Source organism: Anguilla anguilla, chromosome 4 (assembly GCF_013347855.1).
Source record: "Anguilla anguilla isolate fAngAng1 chromosome 4, fAngAng1.pri, whole genome shotgun sequence".
In the NCBI taxonomy this organism is placed as follows: Eukaryota; Metazoa; Chordata; class Actinopteri; order Anguilliformes; family Anguillidae; genus Anguilla; species Anguilla anguilla.
The window spans coordinates 45,761,645-45,784,224 of NC_049204.1; the positions used below are offsets into that span (position 1 = coordinate 45,761,645).

The 22,580-nt window shown below is 45.3% G+C and overlaps 1 protein-coding gene across 2 annotated transcripts in view; it reads left to right on the top strand.

Moving 5' to 3' along the window:
- Window positions 1-22,580, top strand: part of LOC118225894 (ephrin type-B receptor 1-B) — a 233,536-nt gene that overhangs the window by 179,781 nt on the left and 31,175 nt on the right. For both annotated transcript variants that reach the window (XM_035414969.1, XM_035414970.1), the window contains exons 6-9: window positions 3,485-3,609; window positions 16,710-16,872; window positions 20,148-20,256; window positions 21,262-21,326. In XM_035414969.1, coding sequence (XP_035270860.1) covers window positions 3,485-3,609; window positions 16,710-16,872; window positions 20,148-20,256; window positions 21,262-21,326 — 462 coding nt within the window. The remainder of the gene's footprint in view (window positions 1-3,484; window positions 3,610-16,709; window positions 16,873-20,147; window positions 20,257-21,261; window positions 21,327-22,580) is intronic.

The window sequence follows — 22,580 nt, forward strand, 5'->3', positions numbered from 1 at the left end:
GCATAACCTTCCATCCTTATGTGAACAGCAATTTATTTTTTGTTTGTGAAACACTTTAAAGGCATAAGGGTAGTGAACCACTCACAGTTTGAAAGGAAAATGAATTAGTATTTAAGCATTAGGTGGCAAAAGGCAGTCTGTGAAACATCTGAAGAGACAGAATGACCAGAAGACGAATGGAGTAGATCATCTGTCTCTCTCTTCATCCCCGGGCTGAGGGCTGTCCTTAAGCTGTTTGTCAGTTGGGGATATCAGCAGGCCTCGAGACTGGTCCAAGAGATGCGACTCACCTAATGGGCCACTGCAAACCTTCCATATAAACACTAGCAGGTCTGAAATGGGAGGTCACCAAAACTGTTAACCCCGTTGTTTACAGTGAGTTCGGAGAAGCCAGCGACTGAACAACTGAACAGATCAGTACCGGTCATGTTGCCTTTTCTCATAAAATGCACTTTTATCAGGAGTGTCTGCTGCTCCTGCCCGGCTGGGATGTGTCCAGTTACCACAAGCCGAAGTTGGAAGTACGGTGGATGATAAATCCTATTTACTTTACACAAGACTGCGGCCCATTCAATCGTCTAAACATTTGACCCGACCATTAATGTGGAGTTTCAAACCTAAAAATAAAGATTTATTTTAAATAATGCCAGTGCTGTGGTTCTATAGCTAGCTTGAAATATGTAGTTTTTTCTAACTGTTGGGGTTGGTGTAGTGAGCCCACAGTCAGAGTGTCTCAAAGTAAACGGTTGTTTTTGTGCATGCCTGGATGTGTTCATGCTGGCTCTGAGCCCACCTCATGTTTGTTTGCCTTTTTGTGTGTGTGCACACAGGTGTGGGTATGTATTTCAAGACCTGTGTGTGTGTGTGTGTGTGTGTGTGTATACATGCGTGGATATGTACTGTGTTTCAGTACCTGTCTGTGTGTGTGCGTGTATGTATGTGTGCGTGTGTGTTTGTATGTGTGTACGTGAAAGTGTGGATATGTATTTCAGTTCCTGTGTGTGTCTATTCCTGTACCCCCGTGTTTGTGCTTGTGTGTGTGTGCGTGTGTGTGTATGTACACACATACACACACCCACATGCACACACACACACACCCATACGCACATGCACACTCGCACACACACACACCTCAGGGAAGCGGCATATCTTGTCACAGAGAGAGCGAGCAATGGCCCTCAGTACAGGCAGTCAAATCCAGAAGCGCTCACTGAAACAATCTCAGGCTGATGATTTCAGCACAAAGCGTAGGAAAAAGCAATTTAAAACTCCTCTGTCTGACTGGAGCAATGTGCCGGCGCCTGGCGCCCGCTACCCGGAGCCTCCCGGTAATTGATAACACCGCGTAAAGCTGGGCAGCGGTGCGTAACAGAATCAGAAAGACCACGAGCGCAAGGTGAGATCCTCAGTCCCTCATCGTCCGCCCAGAGGACTGGCAGGGGGACCGGGGGTGGCAGGGCGGTGGCAAGGGCCTTGTTGGGGACGGAGGGGTGTGTGTGTGTTTGACGTGGGGGGTTTGGGGTTTGGGGGGAAGGGTGGGGGTGGGGGGGGGTCTAGCTTTCAGGCTTGTTCATCATCGCGGGCGATCCGCATCACTGGTGAAATAAACACAGCCGAATTGAAACAGGGCAGTCCACCGGCACGGAAACAAAATAAACCCATCGGTGGTAATCATGTGTTTATGATGTTGAATTGCTGCAGAGTGGCCCTGCCCTTCAAGCCCCCTCCCCCCTCCCCACTCCCCCCCCCCCCCCGCCCCCCCACCTCCACCGCCCTCTCCTTGCGCTGCCCCAGCACACCTGTCTCAGGGTCTTTGTCTGATTTTTTAGCAGAAGATTATCTGACAGAGAAGAGGAAGCCGGCCTGGAACTCTCCGGACACTGAGGAGGCTTAATTCAATGGGCAGCCGGGTCCATCCTAGACTACTGTTTAACAATACAGGCGTTGCGCGTGAAAACTGCTCTGAACTGAACAGTTCAAGACTATGGAGATTTCTGCTGCCTCTTCAGCTTATATACTGATCTCATAGTACTTGAACAATTGAGGCCAAAAGTTTACATACACCTAAGCTAAAGATATTCAAACTCAGCTTTTCACAACTCTGCACATGTCACCATACATTTCTTTTGGCAAGTCAATTAGAGCATCTACTTTGTCCACATCAGCGGTAATTTTAAAACAATTGATTGGAGGCAGATTTATTTCAGCTTTAATTCACTATATCAGAATTCCAGTGGGTCAAAAGTTTACATACGTCAAGTTAACTGTCTCTTTAAACAGTCTGGAAGATTCCATAAATTGATTAAATTACTTTTTAGAAGCTTCTGATTGGCCAGTTGTCATAATTAGGAGTTAATTGGGAGTTAATTGGCACCTGTGGCTGTATTTAAGGGCCTACCTTTAGAGCCACTGCCTTTTTGCCCTTGACACCATGGGAAAATCCAAGCAACTCAGCCAAGACCTCAAAAAACATTGTGGACCACCACAAGTCCGGTTCCTCCTTAGGAGTAAGGAGCAAAGTGAAAGTACTGGAGTGGTCGTCACAAAGCCCTTCCCTGAATCCCATAGAAAATTTGTGGACTGAACTGAAAAAGCATGTCTGAACAAGGAGGCCCACAAACCTGACTGAGTTACACCGGTTCTGTCAGGAGGGATGGGCAAACATTCCGGCAAAGTATTGTGAGAAGCTTGTGGAAGGCTACCCCAAGCATTTGATTCAAGTTAAGCAATTACAAGGCAATGCCACCAAATATTAACAAAGTGTATGTACATTTTTGACCCTAGTCATACTTCTGATATAGTACATAAAAGATGAAATAAATCTTCCTCTTAGCTATTATTTTGTAACTACCTCTTATGGAAATAAAGTAGATACCCTAATTGACTTAATACAGGAAATGGTAACATGAAATGTGTGGAGTTGTGAAAAATTGAGTTTGAATGTCTTTAGCCGAGGTGTATGTAAGCTTTTAGCTTTTAGCATTACAGATTTTATGTAACCAGCTTGTTCCTGGTCAGGGTCAAAGAGGGGCTGGAGCATATCTCAGCATGTTTTGGGCAAGAGGCAAGAATACTCCATGGACAGGTCACCAATCCATCATAGGCGAGAGAAGTATCTTTCACCAGAAATGCAGCTCATATGGAGAAAGATATCATGTGTAAAAAAAGAAATAAAAAGAAACCTGGAACAAGAGTCCAAATATTCAATTTTTTCATAATTGAAGCCCAAGGATTTTCTTCCCATGAGGATTCCCAATTCACACAAGAACCGCATACAATATAGTTTACCTGACAGTACAGTTTGACTGATACTTGTACAGTGTGAAAACATCAGGTACTAGATGGGCTACGCTCCACAGGGCAGAAAAATGACTAAATTTGCCGAGGGATGAGAGCGTTTCTGAAATGACATTCGGTTCTGTCGCAGCTCAAAAACTTGTGAACTTTTGACTCAAACCTTTCTCTCTGTTCTCCCTTCCTCCAGCTCCGTCCATGGTTCCCATCATGCACCAGGTCAGCTCTACGATGAAGAGCATCACGTTGTCCTGGCCGCAGCCGGACCAGCCCAATGGCATCATCCTGGACTATGAGCTTCGCTATTACGAGAAGGTGAGACACTGGAGCCGAGAACGCAGCTTAACGGAATTTTAGTTTAGGAGGTGTTGAAGTCGGTCCCCTCAGTACATCACTGGGGGTGTTTTGCTACTTTTTGTGGGTTAATTTTCACTCCAGTTTAGTTTCGTAGCTTTGATCTCCTGTGAAAATCTGTCTTTGTAACCCCAGTGGGCGTTTGACAAAATCACATAATTCCTTTGTGCTTTTAACAAGCATTTACTGTGCAGTTAAGAACAGATGTGTACAGGGAGAGCATTTGGCATTTGGTATCTTTAAAGTAGGGGATTCTTGAAACACTGGATCATGATGAGAAGCCTAAAGTGAAGTAATTAATCTCCAGGGAAGAACATTATGGAGCTATAACCTGGATAATGTTCCCTAGAGCATATCATTTTGGGACGTACCGTCTATTTGACCTTTCCAGCCATTCTTTATCTGAGTGGTAAAAATGGTCTCCGCTGAAGCAAACCCTCAAACCCTGGCGATCGCAAATTAGCTGAAACAATGGAGGAGGCGGAGCTTACGGCATGTTTCTAATTTGAAAGTAATTGAAGGAATGATTTGATTTGCTGTCAGTCCTCTCGCAGCTGAACATGATTGGAATGACTGCATCAGATTTCACGCCACATCTGCCATGGCGCAGGGCCAGAGGATTTGCATGTCTCCCAGTAGTAATTTAGATGCATCACTGGAGAGAGGGGCAATCATGAGGGGACGAAGCCGTCAGCACTGCAATAATGATCGATACATGCATATGAATACATCATCCTTATGCTATGTATGTATGTATATATACATGTACATATAGCCCACACATGTAACACCATCTAAGGTGTTTGTTTGATTTGACATGAAGTCACTGTGATGGGCCTTATTTGCATGCAGGAGATGCTGAATCTGTGCATATAGCTCTTATTGGAGGTGTACTCCATAGGTTTGTGAAGCTAGCTGCTTCCAGCCTTGGGGGAAGGTGCGCTGTACCGTGGCTGCAATGTTAAATGATGCATCCAAGTCGTGCAGCGGCGTTTGTCTCCTGCTTTTTGTCCGGAGGCAGAGGGGGTATTGCCTTCCACGGCCATCTGGAATGGATCACCTTATTGCCTGATTCATTCGGAGTGAAAAACTGTGATAAAGTGGTGGCACCTCCTGGCTCTGGTTGGTCTGTTGCCATGGCAGTGGGATGCCTGTAAGCCAGTCCACAGACACAACAGGACATCCGCTTAAAAGGTGATAGGTTTTAATTTGGGCTGGATACACCTTTCATCACATGAAATAAGATTTAAAATAAAATAAAATAAAAAAAAGTTAACACTTTACTTGACGTGTTTATTCATAAAGCCTTCATGTGCTCAGCAATAGACATAATCTTTCCTTTAAGCAAATATTCAGCATTATCACAAGCTTATAACAACTACAATAAGGTAATGCATTTATAAGCAACATGTGAAAATTTGATATAGTCTTGTTTCTCTTACGAGAAACAGGTTTCAATAAACAGCTAAAAATATTTAATGTGTGAACTGTATGCTTATGAAAATTATGTAGCATTTATGAATGTACAAATTCTGTAAATATACCTTCCGCTAGTAAGAAAGCCTGCCTTGTTTGAGAGTCAAATTATGCAGTAATTCTGAGTGGTTGTACTACAGTATGAATGTCCGCCATCATTGTATGAGGTGCACTTTATGGCTTGAGGAATTATTGTTCTTCTTATCCACTGTATAAGTGAAGCCACTGAAGCAAGAGGCTAGGCTAGAGTACAAGTCTATATGGCTCAGCCTCAGGTGACCCTTAGGTAGACCTGTAGCCATTTAATCAGCTCCACACTGGCAGAGGTCCATATTGAGATAAGCACCTGAGCTCTGTCTGCAGTCTAAAACTTTAGGTTGAATCTAATGCTGTTTATTTTTATTTTGTCTGTGATCAGCTCTTTTCTACTTTAAAAGTTTGTTGTCTCCGTTTTTAAGTTTTTGTCTTCTTAGTTTTTTTTTTGTTTAGTGGTAAGGTAATGGAAAACAACCCCGCCTGGTTGGGGGTAGAAGACAGGCGCATTCCCCATTTCCCCTAGTTGCTGTGGCTAGCGCTGAGCACGTTAGCACGAAGGCAATGGGGGGGGGGGGGGGGGGGGGGGGGGGGGATATTGGGGGGGTACAACTCCAGTAGCACGCGCTTGTGCTGTAGCTAACTAACAGAACAGTAAATTGTTTTCCTTTCTTTTTTGGATGGAATATCTTGTGAGAAGTCAGTCATGGAGATGTGTTGGGTTGGTGCTCACAGCTCTGCTGTTTAGGATTCCCTGGAGCGCAGACATCATGGCTTTTGCTGGCTCCAACGCAACGTAAAATCCTTCCTTAATTGCTTTAGAAACGTTTGTTGAAGTGTTTTTTTTTTCCCGCCCAACTTGATGATAACATGTGAATTGCGTTTAAACTAGCGCTTCCGAGGCAGACGGGAGCCATGAGCGTGGTTGCTAGGAGACGGCCGCGTAACCGACTTGGGAGAAAAGACTTGCTGCCCGCCAAATGCCCTGTGATTCCACACGGACAAGTTCCCTGGAGGATTCCGGCATGGTGTCCGGCCTGGTCTGGCCAATTAGGCCTAATGATTTGGCTCACTGTTGAGTGCTTCTACCGGGGAGGGGAGGGAGGGGTACCCAAAGGACCCAGTGGTACCCGAACACATCTTGCTCCCCTCTGTCAAATTTGTGAAGTCGCTGTGCTGTGTTTACAGCAAAGATCAGAGGGGGGGAGTCAGCTTAATCTTTGTTTTCAAGAACCCAGCCATTACTTTAAGTGCCGAGAGGGGCGGGTGTGGATAGGAAACATGCTTGCCGCTGATTGGCTGATTGATTTGTGATCAAATGGGGTTGTCCCTCCTGCCTGGAGCAGGGCACGCTCAGCATGGGGGCCGGAAAGGAATGGTTTTCGGTCTGAAGGAGATGCATTGGCATGTTCTGGAGAGAGTGAAACCCTGGAGTGGAGCGGCAGCATGGCCTGGATTAGCTCACGTGCCGTCCCCATTGGATCGGGCGCTTTGATGCGACACTGCGGAGGCGTTTTACACACCTGCCGTGCCAGGGCCTCCTCTCACTCCAGCGTATTTGAAGTTCTCTCTGAAGAGGTGATGAAACCCCGCCCCCCCCCCACTACCAGAAACAACGTAAGAGAACAGCCCCTGTAGAGAAGAGCTGATCCTCCCAAGATTCCCTTTCAGATCCAGTCCTGCTAAATTGTAAGCAGCATCAGCAGTGCTCCCGTTGGCTTTGATCAGAGGTGTGAGACTACCTGCTGTGTCTTCAGACTCCCGCAGACAGTTAATCTTAATAAGGAAAGCAAGGTAAGCCCGGTACTGTCTGCCTGTACTGCGGTGGAATCCATAAGCATATACACAAAGAATAAAGAGACAAAGGGGGAAAAAAGCAGTCAATCAGATAACAACAAGACCAACAAAGCCTTGTTTGTTTCCGTTGCCATTTTTAGAGGATTAGTGTTCAGAAACAAGTATGTACACCACAGCGTTGATTAACGCCGCTGTTTGGTGCTTTGAAAGTCGGCCGAGCGTGGCGCTCAAAGTCTCGGGTTTTCACACGGCTGACAAAAGCAGGGGTTGTCAAGATGGCGGCGTCTCCTTCCAGATGCGTGAGGGCATATGCAGCGATTCCCCAAGATGTGGGTTTGAGAGGATGGGGTGAAGGGGTTTTTTTATGAATTGTACATTATTTGTCATTTCTTTCTTCTTTGAATTATTTGAAAATGATGCCTTAGGGTTTCTTGGTCGTGCCCTTAAAGCAAAAAGTGTTGAGTTGGTCGCCGAGGACGACAGCTCAATGTATCCACTTCGGTGTCAGTCACGATGGAAGGGACTCGTTACCTTGGCTGGGGGTGGGATCCGCGGGGCCCTGGCTGATTCGCTGGTGGCCGAGGGTTCTGATTGGAGCAGCTGGGTGGAGAGTCATCTCCGACTGTCAGATCGCCTCTGTCCCGCAGCGTGAGCAGGTTAGAATTACCTGAGCCAATGCACCTCCCAGGGAGGTCATAGAAGAAGCACTTCCTGCTCCAAAATACTGCACTTCTGCCAAAAGCTTAGAACTACCTGTGTTCTTCCCTTCCCTTACATCTGTTAGTAAATAGAAGTGTATAGATAGTGTGTGTGTGTGTGTGTGTGTTTGTGTGTGTGTGTATATGTCTGTCTCTGTGTTTGTTTTTGTATGTATGTGCATCTGTGTGTGTGTGCGGTTGTGAGAAAGAAAAGAAATCTGATCATCCCAAACCTGTGCCAAACCATACTCAGTCAGCGTTAAAGAGAAATAAATGCAGTCATAGAAAATAAATGGTGCATAAGATATTGACTGTTTGCTGAAATCTTCCCCCTGCCAAAACTGTGGGATAGTTATGTGTGTTTTTGCTCTTGATAGTCCATTATTTGATGCTGCATTTGCTTGTCATTTTACCCCTGGTTGGAATATTGATATGAAATAAAGTACCTTAAGTATAAACGGGAGGTGTAAGGTGTAGGCAGTAGAGTAGATAGCTTCATGATTTAGGGCCTGATTTCAAACAGTTAGTGGGTTTTTTGCTGAGAAGCGTAATGATTTTCTGCGTTGTGTGCTTGGAATCAGTCAATCATCAATTAAACCCAGCTTGTGTTGTAGATCAAAACTCGGCTGTGGAATGGCATTTATAGCTGTGACCAAGACCAGCGGAGACAGTAATGTGATTTTCATTTTACTGTCTTTGTTACTTTGAAGACTGTAACTGACAGCTTTGTGAATATATCACAGTCAATTATGGATTTTATGTGTTCATAGAGCTGTTATTTTAATAGAACAATTCAGGTCATCTGCCTGAGGCAATAGTAGATATGCACAGGGATTTGAACCTGCAAACATCCCGGTATGAATTTGGTCCAACTGACAAACTGCCACGGCGCGCCGGAACCCGTAGCCCATCTGTGAGGGGACAGAAATAGCCGTCCCTGCGACAGTGCGCGTCCCTGCCAGGCGGCCGTAGCGGGCCCTCGCAGGGCCGGCCGCCGCGGCCTGGCCTCGGTCTCTCGGGCTCAGAGCGGACAGCTCCGCACGTCCCAGCTAAATGCCAGGCCTTCAGCGGCCCGTCGGGGGGGGGTTGAGGGGGGGCTCAGTTGGCGAAAGGAGAACATCTCAGAATTGCTTATGAATAGAGAGATGAATAGAGAGATAAGGTCAGCTCGGTTCAGCCGGGCTGTCTTATCTTGCAGGCAGTGGAGAAGCGCTGGATCCCCCAGCGGGGCAGTAAACTGATAATGTCGGCAATTCCTGTCACAGTATCCCATTATGTGGGAGTGTTTCCGCCTGTAATGCACACTCTCTTGCACAAGAAGGGGCATCTTGGCACTGTGAAGTTAAATTTATTGGCCAGACAATCTCCTTATTAGTCATACGGTCTCTGTGAAAACAAATAAGGAGCTCAGAATTCAACTCCTCTTTTACTCGCTGCAGAATTTTGCTAGGTGCTGAATCTGTTCTATCACAGTAGCAGTCATTTATAAACTGGTCTGGCTCTTACTGTTTGCCTGAAATGGTATTTCTGTGCATAGCTGCGTTTTTGTGAAGAGAAACTATTGTAAATGTATAGAATCTTTGTCTTTTAGAAGAAGTGATGAACTATATCACTTCTCTATCATACCTCTATAAGGATAAACATTTATTTGTTGAGTGCTCAGAAAATGTCTACAGCCTGGAAAGACTTTGGCAATTAGCTATTTAACACATCCATTACAGTTTGATTACACAGCTGGCGGAGAATCTCTGACAAATAGACAAATCTCTATTTCCAAATCGGGTGAAAACTGACCGAAGTCACTGGCCACCTCCTCGTTACAAACTTCCCTCTGCTTCAAGGTCCCCTGTTGAGCCCCCAGCAGCCAGAAGAGCGAAACGGTAGTGTGCATTTCGTCTGTCACATTTGCCAGGGTGTCACCAAGCGGGACGAGGGGGGTTGTCTCACAGAAAGATTTTCAGATTCGATGGCACTGATCATGGTTCCTGCTGAGATTTTTTTTTTTTTTACAATTGGGGTGTTTTTTCACCTTGCTTGCTTTTTGGGTGTTCAGGCCTGGTTTTCACCCAATTCCCTTTCCTGTTTCTTCTGTAAAGAATCTTTGTGACAGTGTCTCTCTTAAAAGGACTACACAAGCAAAGTTGAATTGAACGGAGCCTTCTCTGAGCTCCCGCCTGCTCCGGAACATTCTGGAGAGAGAGAAGCCCCTTGCGGAGCCAGAACGGCAGGGGTGTGGGTGGGGGTGCAGGGGAGCAGCAGTTCAAATTGGGCTGTCCTGCAGTGCAGAGATAAGTAGGTCTGGAACAAGAGGAAGGAGGGCACCGTTGTGCAAAATGAGCGCTGCGTACCGTACTGGGGTCACCCACAATAATGGATGCCATTCACCGGGATCTTGTCATCCGTGGAGAGGGGGAGAAGCAAATTAACAGCACTCAGAAGCCGGCTTGTGTCTCATCTCTTCTTCCTTCCCTTCTCCTTACTTCCCCTCGAGTCTCGGGGATAGAAGGAAATAACTTGGCCCCCATTAGCCGCGGAGAGCCGGGCCTCGCAACCGCATCTGTTTACCGCCGCCTGGCAGGGGGAGCTGTGGGCCGGCGGACCACGCACACGGCCTTTAGCGCACCGCCGCGCGCGGGGGAGAGGCGGAGGAGACACGCAGAGAAGGGCATTCCAATTTACAGCCAGCTGCGCGTCGCTGTTTTTTTTTAACCTGCCAAAGACCTTCCAGAACCCTGCGTGGCTCACAACCCCCCCCCCCCCCCGCCCCCCCGCCATCGAGGAGGCGTGTGAACAATGCTGATGAACATAATTATCTGCACCTCTCCGCAGCCTTGCCTAGGCTTCCTGGAAAATACCAAACCAAATGTCACGCTCGTTTCGTTTTTTTTCCCCGCGATCCGTGATTCCTTTTCCTCCATACCTGGACATGTTTCAGTGTTTTCCCCTTCTCGCTCCTGTGTTTGCTCTCTTCTGTGCCCCACCCCCGCTTGGAGGTACTGTGGGATTAGCGAAGAAAAGACTCTACAGACACAAGAATGAAACAACAGAGCGAGAGAAAAGTTAAAAGCTGGGTCTCTTTGTTTTTTTTTCTCTTTTCTCAGAAACTCAATGAGTGAAAGAAGACTAATGCAAAGAAAGCGAGCAATTTGAAAGGCACGATTTGCATGCTTCATCCCGATAGTGAGTGACAGAAATGAGTCGCGCCCTTTTTGCTTCTGTGCAGACCGAAGAGGCCTAATCTGCAGGTTCCAACCGTGTTCATTTGGAAAGAAAAAAGAAGATCTTTAGTGGCGTATCAATCTTCTCCCCGCTCCTGAAATCCACCTGCTTTTGTTCCACACTGCTTTGATCTCGCCACGCTGCCAGATTTTACAGATTGCTTGCATGCCAGCGGGTCCCGCTCAGGTTAGACTTTTCTAAGCCTCCTGGCTGTTTAGCCTGATGAAAAGAACCCTCTTGCCAAAGCGAACCCTCTTCCCGACTCCGTGGAAGCACGCGTTTCTGTGAAACGGAATTAGTCTTCCGCGAGAGGAAGACGTATCTGATGACCAAGGCAGAGCGCTACTGCTTTAGCGTGAGTCCTGGACGCTCAGGCGATGGATCACTGACAGGGAAGGCAATGACAGCGATAATTAGCTCAAGACAAATACGGGCAGGTCTGCTCTGGGCTGAGGGCTGAGGTAATGGAAGAACAGATATTAATGTACATAAGGAAATTACCCTCTTTGAAATGTAAATCTGGGCTCTCTTTCAATATTTGTTTCCTCAATTTGCAAATAGCAGAGACAGGCCGTCTCCATTACCTGTCTGCTCCAATATTAAAAGTGCATACGCGTTGCTTTTGATTCCTGTCCCAGGGTATCCTGTGAGAGAGCTACTTAAGAGCTCTCCAGCCATGCCTTTCTGAGAAGCTGCTCCTGAGCCCATTGGTCATTCTGTTCTTTGCGACTGGAACGCTGAATTGCCATTGAGTCCTGTCACAAGACGAGTCCTGGTATACATGGACTAGCAAGGATGAATATCTGGTGCTACATTACAGAGTTAATCTGCTGGGAAACTGGCAGTCCCTGAGCAGCCTCCCTTTTCTTACATTGAAATTGTTTCTTTAGTTACTAAATTACAATATATATGTATTTTTTCTACTTTTAAAAGATAAAAAACCTGCTTTGATGTAAAACCTGAATTTCTTAATATAGCAGACTCAAGACTGGCTGGGCGTTTCAGTTCTGTCATAATTATTTATGCATTCACTTTTGATTGACAGCCCGGGCCGCTCACTCCCACTGACCTGGATCAGCTCTCACTCCACGTAACGTCAGTTGTTAGTTAACGTTAGCATGTTATCATACGACCGTAATAATGGATAACGAGTACAGTAATAACAGCATTAGAAATATTGAGCCATATATATATTAGCCCATCGCTTACAGCCTACAATATAGGACCCTACCGTTATAGGATAACCTACGTTAGCACATAACATTATCGATAGTTTTTTTTGTGGCAGTAACGTTATAACAGTCTGGAGAATAAAATAACGTTACACTCACCAGCTAACATTAGCTATGTTTACACAAGATAAGTACAGTTCATTGCTACATTAGCTAAATTAGCGATAGCCAGATAGCAAGTAAATTGGGGAGATGAGGTTAACGGTAACGTTATAGTTTGTAGGCTAGTTTCGATTAATAGCAGAATGTAATCTAACCCGAACGGATGCTAACCGCAACCAGTCCGTTCAACCGGCTTTGAACTTGGGAGCGCACACTACATAAATATTCATACTGGGTGAGTGTTTTGGCCACCGCACATTGGTCAGTGCAAATTAGAAACATTCGCGACGTCACAAATTTGGTCTCAAAACCACCAATACCAAGTACTCCACCAGGTGGCAATGTTGAGCATTGTATAGTTTTTAGGAAAAAAAATCTAATTCATTACATACATGCATGAAATACTTTTAAAATCAATGTGTAAGTAACCTTAGTCTTTGGTCATAATATAAGCATTTTAAAATCATGATTTTGACTGCACAGGGTCTTTTAACTATACACAGGAACTTTGGGGCCTCTGGCTCCCTGACCACGGGACTGACTCTCTGCTGAGTCACATTCATCATTAACTTTTTTTGGTCAACCAAGTACCTGTGCTCTTCCTCTTGTGACCCTGCAAAAAAACTCTCTGCGTGATCAATTAAGCATCAACTTGAGGTAAGGAACGCCCCCTTTTTGGAGACAAGGGGAGCCCAATTTAACAAGCTTAAACATTAACGCAGTCATCAATGGTCTATCTATCTATGTTCCATTGACCACTCCAAGGACATTGCTGGACTTTGCTGCGCTTTCCAACTCACACCTTGCTGGAGACCTGCCTGAGTTGGCCTGCAACCGTCCGTGAAATAAACCTACCTGGTTTATTTCCCATTGACAGCTGTTTGAGGAACTCATATCTACGTATTTTTCCTCCGTATCTCCCTCCCTCCAAAGTCTCTTAATGGTGCAGAGGGTGAAATTGTGTTGTGCAAAGCGACCAATTCGGTGGGCAGGGTGATGCTGGTGAGCCACCTACCACTGTGTGAAAGAATGCAAACTTACCACATCCAAGGACCTGGGTTGTTTCCCTCTAACAACCTATTGGCCCTTTTCCAACAAGCACACATATATACACACATATGCTCAAATGCACATAAACACACACATGCCCACGCACACGCACACGCACACGCACACGAACACTCACACACACACACACACGCACACACACACACGCACACATACACACACACACACACACACACACACACAAGACTTTTCACTAGCTCTCATGTTTACTAGATGTCTTTTGGCTTCATTTTACGACGATTGTAATGATTATGAGGAGGATGGTCATAATTTATTTTTGTGCTTTAGACTACAGTTTAAAGCTGCATTATCTTGCAATAAATATTTGTCACACGGCAGCGTGACACCCCTGGGAGGGAGATGCAGCAGTGCTGGGGAACACCGCTGGCTGCCGCACGGAGAGAGAGAACACGCACCCACACAAACCTGAAATTAAATGAATGGGTTCCAGGCAAAAACAATAAACGAAAACAACAAGGTAGAACAACGAAGACGAAGGAAAGTAAAACAGTGCGACCACTTTCCTGTGCTGGCCCACTTTTTAGCCAGCGCCAGCTCCTCCAGCATCCCAGCTGAGGATTACTTGAGCTGTCTTGTTTAAAAAAACAAAACTGAAATTAAACGCAGCTCAAATAAAGAAACACGCTCTTGATGTGAGCTCCCAGTCTCGGCCCCAAACTGTGGAGAGGAACACCCCTTGAGCCACTTGGGCTGATTAGCTAAGGCAACCCAGGTGTGTGTGTCAACACACCACCAGCTGGCGCAACCGAGACCAATCTGCTTCTCCGGCGGACCGAATGAAACAATAGTATATATAGGAAATATTGTATATTTTCTCTGGGAAATGTTTTTTTTTTTTTTCCCTGCATTAATATACTACATGGCTTGTCTTGAGTTGCAAATCTCTGGTCCCATTAGTATTCCAAGTGCCAGTCCTAAAACTGATGAGCTAGCAGGCTCCACTGTAATGATATATCACTCCAGTTCTAACCAGTGGGATTTTCCCCTCATTGCTTTTGCATGTAACTTCAGTTTTTTGTTTTTAAAAATGCACCATGAACATAATTTTTCTTAAATGGAGTGGTTGCACTGCTGAGCCATCTTTGCAGTTACATCACTGACTAGCGAGCCATTTTCTACTGGAAATTTGTGTAGGCTTGCTGCACTGCGGATGCCCTGGTAGGCAGCCATCTTGGCCTGATAGCGTGTGCATGCTTGTGTTTGGACAATTGGGGGGCGGGCTGTTTTTTTAAATCTAATGCAGATAGGTCTGAGCAATATGAGGGTGTAACTGCAGCTACGTCAGATGGGAGTTATCTTATATATGTGATGTTACTGCAGGGTTGTATTTACATCGGGGCTAGCATAGCTTGCTGGCTTTGACTTGCCTGTGAACAAGAGAACTACAGAGACTTCATGTGTTATCTAGTTTCTGTCTCGCCTTGGAGATGTTGGAAAAGACAAAAAAAAGAAAACTGTTTTTTTTAAGGGTACATAAAATCCACTCTTATGTGCCACAAAATCCAAAATGCTGTGAAAGTTTTGTGGGGGATCTGTGTGTCTAAAATGTGAAAAACTTAGGGACAGTTGAGATGCCTGGCTTATGTGTTGACTGTAAGAACATTCATCTTTGTCACAGTCCAATAATACCTAATATTGTTTTTTCTCTCTTTCCCTCTCACCATGTGGGCTATGTAGACCACTTTCCTGTTAGATTTTTTCTGTACTCTGTCTGTTCATTATTTTGTGCATCAGAAATTCAGACTGTTACATTTGGCCAGGAAAATGGAAAGGACATCGTCCCCTCCTTTCTCCATCCATCTCTCTTTCTCCCTCCCCCTCTCTCTCAATCACTCCCTCTCTCTCCTTCCTCTCTCTTTCTTTCTTCCTCCTCCATCTCTCTTTCTTCCCCCTCTTTCCCTCCTTCTCTCTCTCTTTGTCCCTCCCACCTCCCTCTCTATGCTCTTCTGCCTGTGCAGTGAGATGGCATGGATGATTGGGTGTGCCATCCCAGAATTCCCTGCATGGAAAAGAGATTGATCGATTCAGGGAGTGTGTACGCATACAGATGGTTAAGCACGTGTACTTTTCCACAAATGTCCACAGCCTTGCACTTTTGCATTCACATATATACACAGATACCTACAGGCTCATTCATGAAATCTGTATTTTGAGGAAAGGAGTTAAACCAATAGTTAGGATGTTATTAAATTAAATATCAACAGTGCAGTACCGCCGTTTCTTTGGCAATTAACTAAGTGTTGACTGGACCTGCAAGGAAATCTCTCCGTATTTAGAGCTAACAGCAGGCCAAACCTTTGGAGGTGCAGCCGTGATCTTGATATTTTTCATTTATCTCATTAGAAAAAAAAAAGCAAGCCAATTCACATTTTCATAAACATTTCTTGTGCTTTACTGAAATTAATAAAAAGCCCGAGGCAGGTCTGCTTTTCCTTACATGGCAATAACCACATCCTTGGCGAAAAAAAAACAAAGCAAATTTTGTAATTAGCGTCGGGAGCACTTCAGAAACCACAAAATCAAGGGCAATCAACACTCGTTCTCCCCTTCGCTAATTAGCCGCAGGCTCAGGCGTAGGACCTCGGAACTTCATCATCCGTCTCACGCAAACGGCAGTTCCTCACCTCGCCTCTCTCCTGCCATTTGGAGCACACCTGAAGCATTTTGGGTGACGTCCGCGTTTCCCTTGCAGAGTGCCTGAGGAGATGTTCATATTTTCTGGAGGTGTAAGAGCTTGAGAAGGCAGTGACTCTCACACGTAGAGCCCAGTGATGGTGGAGCGGAATGGAGAAATTCCTTGCCCAAAGCAGGGGGTACAGATTGTGTGTAAGGTCTCATCTACTGGGCTCTCTCTGTTCATAGGGAGCACCTCTTCCACTAAACCTTGGAAAGCACACAGCCAGAACCAAATGGTGCAACCTTTTTGTGTTGCTTCTAATACAGTAACATGACGCCATGGTTTTTATGTTGTGATAATAATGTGAGGTCCTTACTGCATGTCTCAAATGCACATGCAATACATGACTAAGAGGTACTAGCATGTTGTGTTGAAAGTCTCTCCCTTTTTCCCTCCATCTGTCTCTTTGTTTCTGTGTCTTTGTCCCTCTCTCCCTCTCGCTCTCTCTCCGTCTCTCACGCTCACACTCTCTCTCTCGGTCGCTCTTCCTCACTCTCTCTCACTTTCTCTATCTCTCCCTCTCTCTCACTCTTACGCTCTCTCTATCTCTGTCTCTATCGCTCTTGCTCTCTTGCTCTCTTTCTCTCGCTCTATGCCTGTGCTGGTGCATGGTTTTGTTTTTTGGGCTGTTTTATATATTTGAAGTCCTGTTATTTTTTGTGTTGGAACAATGCCTCAATAAAAGGGGTTTTAAAAATCTGGAAATTTCTCTCTCTCTCTCTCTCCTTTCTCACGCAGGACCACACAGAGTTTAACTCCTCCATAGTCAGGAGCCAGACGAACACGGCGCGCTTGGAGGGCCTGAGGCCGGGCACAGTGTACGTGGTGCAGGTCCGCGCCAGGACCGTCGCTGGCTTCGGCAGATACAGCGGGAAGATGTGCTTTCAGACTCTGACAGATGGTAAGGAGGCGTAAGCCAGGAGACGTGTGATGGGGGGTCAGGGAATTGCATGGGGAGTGCAGGTGGGGTTATATTGGTGGTGGAAGTGGAGGGGGTGGCACAAATAATGAAAATGGACGCTGTCCTCGATGCACAGCGCTTGGCTAATTGGCTTCCGTTGGGCCCCGATGTGACCTGAGAGCTATCCCAGCATTCTTTGCAGTGATTACTAGTTAATGTGATTAATTATCAGCTGGTGGGGCTGGGGCTGCCACTGCCTGTTTCAACACCTGCTACATGGCCATCATCTATGGCAGCGCATGTGATGAGCTCCTGCTATGCATTCTTTTTTAATGAAAGCGTATTTTATTTATTTTTTATTCTTGACCTCACAGATGTTCTTACGACCTCCTCCTTAAGCATGATACATTCTTGAAAGCGAGATATATATTATAGATCACTTCTGTGTAAAAAAAAGTAGACGTTATATGTTTATATATAAACATCATATGTATCATATAGTATATCATGAAAAGGGCTGTAATTCCTGCATGGATCGCTGGATATGGATGTAAATTTAAAGCTGTCAGGCATTTTGCCCTGCATTTTAATCCAATGTGCTGGAGTACAGAGCCAAAGCAACAGAAATTGTCACTGTCCAAATACTTGTATACTTGCAGACTGCATTAGGATGTGCATATATATATATATATATATATATATATATATATATATATATACTGTGTATGATGTGTGTGTATATATATATATGTATATATATATATATATATATATATACTATATTTCATAGGACTCATAACTGGCACCGGAGTGAAGATCATAGAAGGGGCCTCTTAAGTGCCGGTTGCCATGGCGACGTTAGGCCCGGTCCTGCTTGCGCATATTTTGTGGCCCGGGCGTGTGTGTTTTCACATGGTCTCCATCATGGCTGTGTTTGCGCTGAGGGCTCGGTGGTGATTAGTGCGACGAGGGGAGCATCCTGCTCATGTCTGCTGGATGTGCAGCTGAATGGCTGTAAAAACAGAGTGCTTTTTATCATCATGGCCCTTTGTGGCCCAGCTACTCTGAGATCCAAAACTCCCCTTTGGGTCCCCTGCGCCCCCATCGCCCATGTGCTGTTCAGGGAGGTCCCTGCCAGGACTCGCGTGAGTAAAAGTACAATGATAATCACCGAGGGGAATGAAAATTTTTAAACATGATTAGTCATGGGGTGCACCAACCTTGGCCTCTTGCACCACATTCCTTGGAAAAAGCGATGATGATGATGATGAGCTTCTTCCTCAAATAGGTGGCCTTATCCAGGTGGTTGATACAAGTGGTAGGCAAGTATGCATGCATGGCGAAAATATGAAAATGCATGGCAATTTTATGTCATAACGAACAGCATGCCAAATATAGATACAGATTTGCACCAATAGCAGACAGCGGTCTGCCAGTGTAGCTGGTGCAGCACCAGCACACAGTCACAGTTCCAAAGTGAGGAGAGGAAGAGGATTTTCACTGTTTCCATCTGATAACAGGGTCCTTCCCCATTGTCCTCTCAAAGTTCAGTAAGATAGTTTAAAATCTATGCAACCAGTGGAGATTGACAGCCGTGCTGGATAGTTAAGATTGAAAATATGTCTTCTGCCTTCCCATGATGCAACTCAGGACCAGCTGTTACATCCCCTGCCTCTGCTTGTTTGGGTAGTACAGGTGAGGCTAATTGTTTAATTGTTTGATTGCCTCCACCTACCTGTGGCCCAATATAAGACCTGTGGTAGAAGGCTGAGAGGATCTTCTTTGGGGCTGTGTGTGGTTTGTGTTTTGTGGTTTTTGTGGAGATCTTTTTGTTTTGTGTACTTTGTAGGGTTTTTGTTTGTTGTAGTTTGCGTGTTAGTTTGTAATTTATATTAATAAATGTCGGGGTTTTGTTTTTATATCGCTTTCTGGATTGTTTTTTGGTGCATTTGGACTTGTTTGCTGCGGCCCTTCGAGCCGGCCGTAACACCAGTGTAGTGAGAGAGGGAGACGCACAGAAGTATAGAATAACTTGTCTACTAAAAGTCACTGGGTTTGGATACGGGTTGCACTGTCACCTGACAGCAGGAAGGTCCTGGGTCCAAATCCTGGCCGGGGCCTTTCTGTGTGGAGTTTACATGTTCTCCCCGTGTCCGTGCGGGTTTCCTCCGGGTACTCTAGTTTCCTCCCACAGTCCAAAGACATGCAGGTGTAAGTTAACTGGAGCGTCTAAATTGACCCTAGGTATGAATGTGTGAGTGAATGATGTGTGTGCCCTGCGATGGACTGGCGACCTGTGCAAGATTCCTATTCCTGCTTCTCGCCCAGTGCATGCTGGGATAAGCTCCAGCACCCCTTGCGATCCTGGCCAGGAATAAGCAGGTATAGATAATGAATGGATGGATATTTTATTAAAGAGAACGTGAAATGTATGTAGTTTCTCATGCATCTCATACACTATACATATGCATGAACACATTTGTATTAGTTATGAAAAACAGAAACAGACTGTAATTACCACTCTTTCCCTGCCCTCACAATAAATTATGGTTGATAATCAAGATCCTCTTTTAGAAAGTAGTGTTATCTCTAGAAGTCTTGGCACATAGAACATTTGAGAGACGAGATCCCTTCACTGTTTCCAGTATAATTCATTAATGGAAATGTTCATGTTTGCTTTTGTGAAGCCTGGAGATTTGATTTGCATCCTCACACTTCAAAATGGTTGACTCATCGGCTTCATTAAAGTTTCACGTTCGAGTGTAAACTTTAGAACGGTTCCAGTGCTCAGCACGGTACTGGTGTTGTCTGGAAGGTTCTGCGTTCCCTATGCAAACACAATAAGAACTGGTGGCAAGTGGCTGTAGTTGCCATTTGTTTTAGTTTAGTAATGCTAAGTTTTCTGTGGGTTTTTGGACTTCTTTTGGAATTAAAAAAATCTATAGTTTCTCAGCTGTTGAGTGCTGTGTTTATGTTTTCAATGCAGCATGGCTTAAGGCGGTGCTGTCTAAACTGTTTCACCTAAAAGTACACCTATTCTCCCCATTCCTCCCTCCCTCTCGCTCCCTCAACTGTTGCTTCCCCATCTTTGTTTATTCCATAATTGTTTCACTTTCTTCCTCTCTGACGTTTTCTTCCCTTCTCCTCCTTTGCTCTCCTGATTTTTACTCTTTTCTGCCTCCCCCACCTCCTCTCCTCTCCTTTCTCTCTCCTCCTTGTTTTCTCTTTTTCTGTTCTCGTCTCTCTTGATCCCTCCTCCTTCTGCTCTGATGCAGATGACTACAAGTCGGAGCTTCGAGAGCAGCTGCCGCTGATCGCTGGCTCAGCCGCGGCCGGTGTGGTCTTTGTAGTGTCCCTGGTGGCCATTTCAATTGTATGCAGCAGGTAAAGGCTCCAGACCAACCCAGAAATCACACACACTCACACACACACACACACACATTAACGCATGTACGTACGCACACACATGCACGCACATACACACAATACACACACACGCATGCACGCACACACATACATTAATGCACGCACGTACACACACACCTGCACGCACGCACACACGCATGCACACTCACAAGCATGCACGCAAACATGCATGCACATGCACACACACACAAGCACGCATGCACGCACAGACACACACAGACACACACCCAGACACAAACACACACACACAAACACTTGTGCACTGCACTCTGACTCCTCACCACAGCAGTTACGCACTCCCAGTGGCGCAGCAATACACCACCAATATAACAGAGCCTTACACAACATATTGTGACAAAGCCTAATTTACTGTGCTTCAGCGTACCCTAAATCACAGCACCCATGTATTTACTGAGACACCCAACCATATCTCACTCTGACATGCAGCGACTTGCTGTTCTTTACCATACCATAAGGAACAGCAGTTAAGCACTCCCTAAGACACACTCATACACTGCACTTCAACACACTCTTGCTCCTGTGTCACACACCTTAACGTACCGTTCACTACACACACAACATGACATTATGAGGCACCTCTGTCTGACATGCCATAACCTTCTGCCACAGCTCATTTACACCTTCCGGCCACACACACACACACACACACACACACACACACACACATCAATTTAAATATACTGTCCATGCAGGATATGAGATCTACCATCCTGTAGGTTTTCATTTCAACCCTAACAAAGCACGCCTCATTCAACAGCTAGAGAGCTCATTGAGCTGCTGATTAGTAGAAAGAGGTGTGAAAACCTACAGGACAGTGCCCAGGAACAAGGTTGGGAACCACTGATGTAAATGAACTGCAGGCTGTAGTGTAACACACTGTGCTATGTGGGGGTCTGTGTGTCATCATATTGAGGGTCTGTCTCTTTCTTGGGCTTCCTGCAGGAAAAGAGCTTACATAAAGGAAACTGTGTACAGTGACAAGCTGCAGCACTATAGCACTGGTCGAGGTGAGTTTGGCTAACCCCCGCATTACCCTCAACGACCCCCTCTCCCCCAGTCTCCCTCCACTGGTGCAGTCCTCTCATGCAACAATGCAGTTTCTCTTTCAGGTTTACCTCACAACTTCTTCCACAGGCAACACCCCCCCCCCCCCCCCCACCCCCCCTTCCATTAGCACCGCCTCCGTGTCTGCGAGAAGCAGAGCTGTCGTTTGGGATCTGTGGTCACATTTGAAACAAGGCTGATTGACACATTTCAGCCGTAGCGACGAAGTGCTGGCAGAAAAGGCGCAGGCTCACTGACAGCTGGGAGGCGGGTCCTGTCCTGTCCTAACTCCCACTAATCCAGCCGGAAGAGGAGAAGGGGCCCTCTCTCTATGGTTTCAGACAGAATATACTGCAGCCTCTCTTAAAGGATCATGTCTGTTCTCCGTAAATTTTGTATTCTGCCTTAAAAAATTACAATAATAACTATAATAATAATTCAGATGAACCAGGGTTGTCTGTTAATGGTTGCCATGCTTGAGAATAGCAAAAATCCTTTCTTTTTCTTTAGCAATTTTATGACATTATATTTCATGAATTGTCTGAAAACTTTGAAAGCACCACATCTCAAAACAGTGCACAGCAGCCTAGATCAATATTTTGTGGAATCTATGACCGGAGTGTTAAAATTAATTTGCTTAAATGACAATCAAAATTGGCATTGCAGTATAAATTTGTCATCCATTTTAGGCTGCTGAACAAAAATTAAAATAGAGTTTATTATTCACAGAACCTCAGACATAAAATTGATCTGTACGCAAGCAATGGAAATACATAAACAAAAGATCTCAAAGATCTGAAGACCTCTAATCATCAAAGCAAAAAGAGAATAGCCAGGGAGGTTTTGTTTCCCAAATTTTAATGTAATTAGTCTTTAATTAATTATTCCATGTTAAATAGCTCTCTTCATCTTGTGGATAACACGTTTTGGAAAATACAGATTCACTGACATCATATAATCAAAGCAAGGGAAAGAAACCTAAATGTTGACAATGAAAGAATTTATGAAGCTTTGTTATCCACACGGCAGTTAGAGAGAATTTATTGGCAGGTGCTGATCATTACATTTGAGTCTTCCATGTCAGAGGCTGCTGCAACTCCTGTGATTTGACCTGTCGTTTGCACAGGCCAGCCCAGAAACACTGGCTTAAAATGAATAAAGGGGAACAAAAAGATCTGCAGTAGAGTGAGAGAGAGAGACAGAGACAGAGGGAGAGA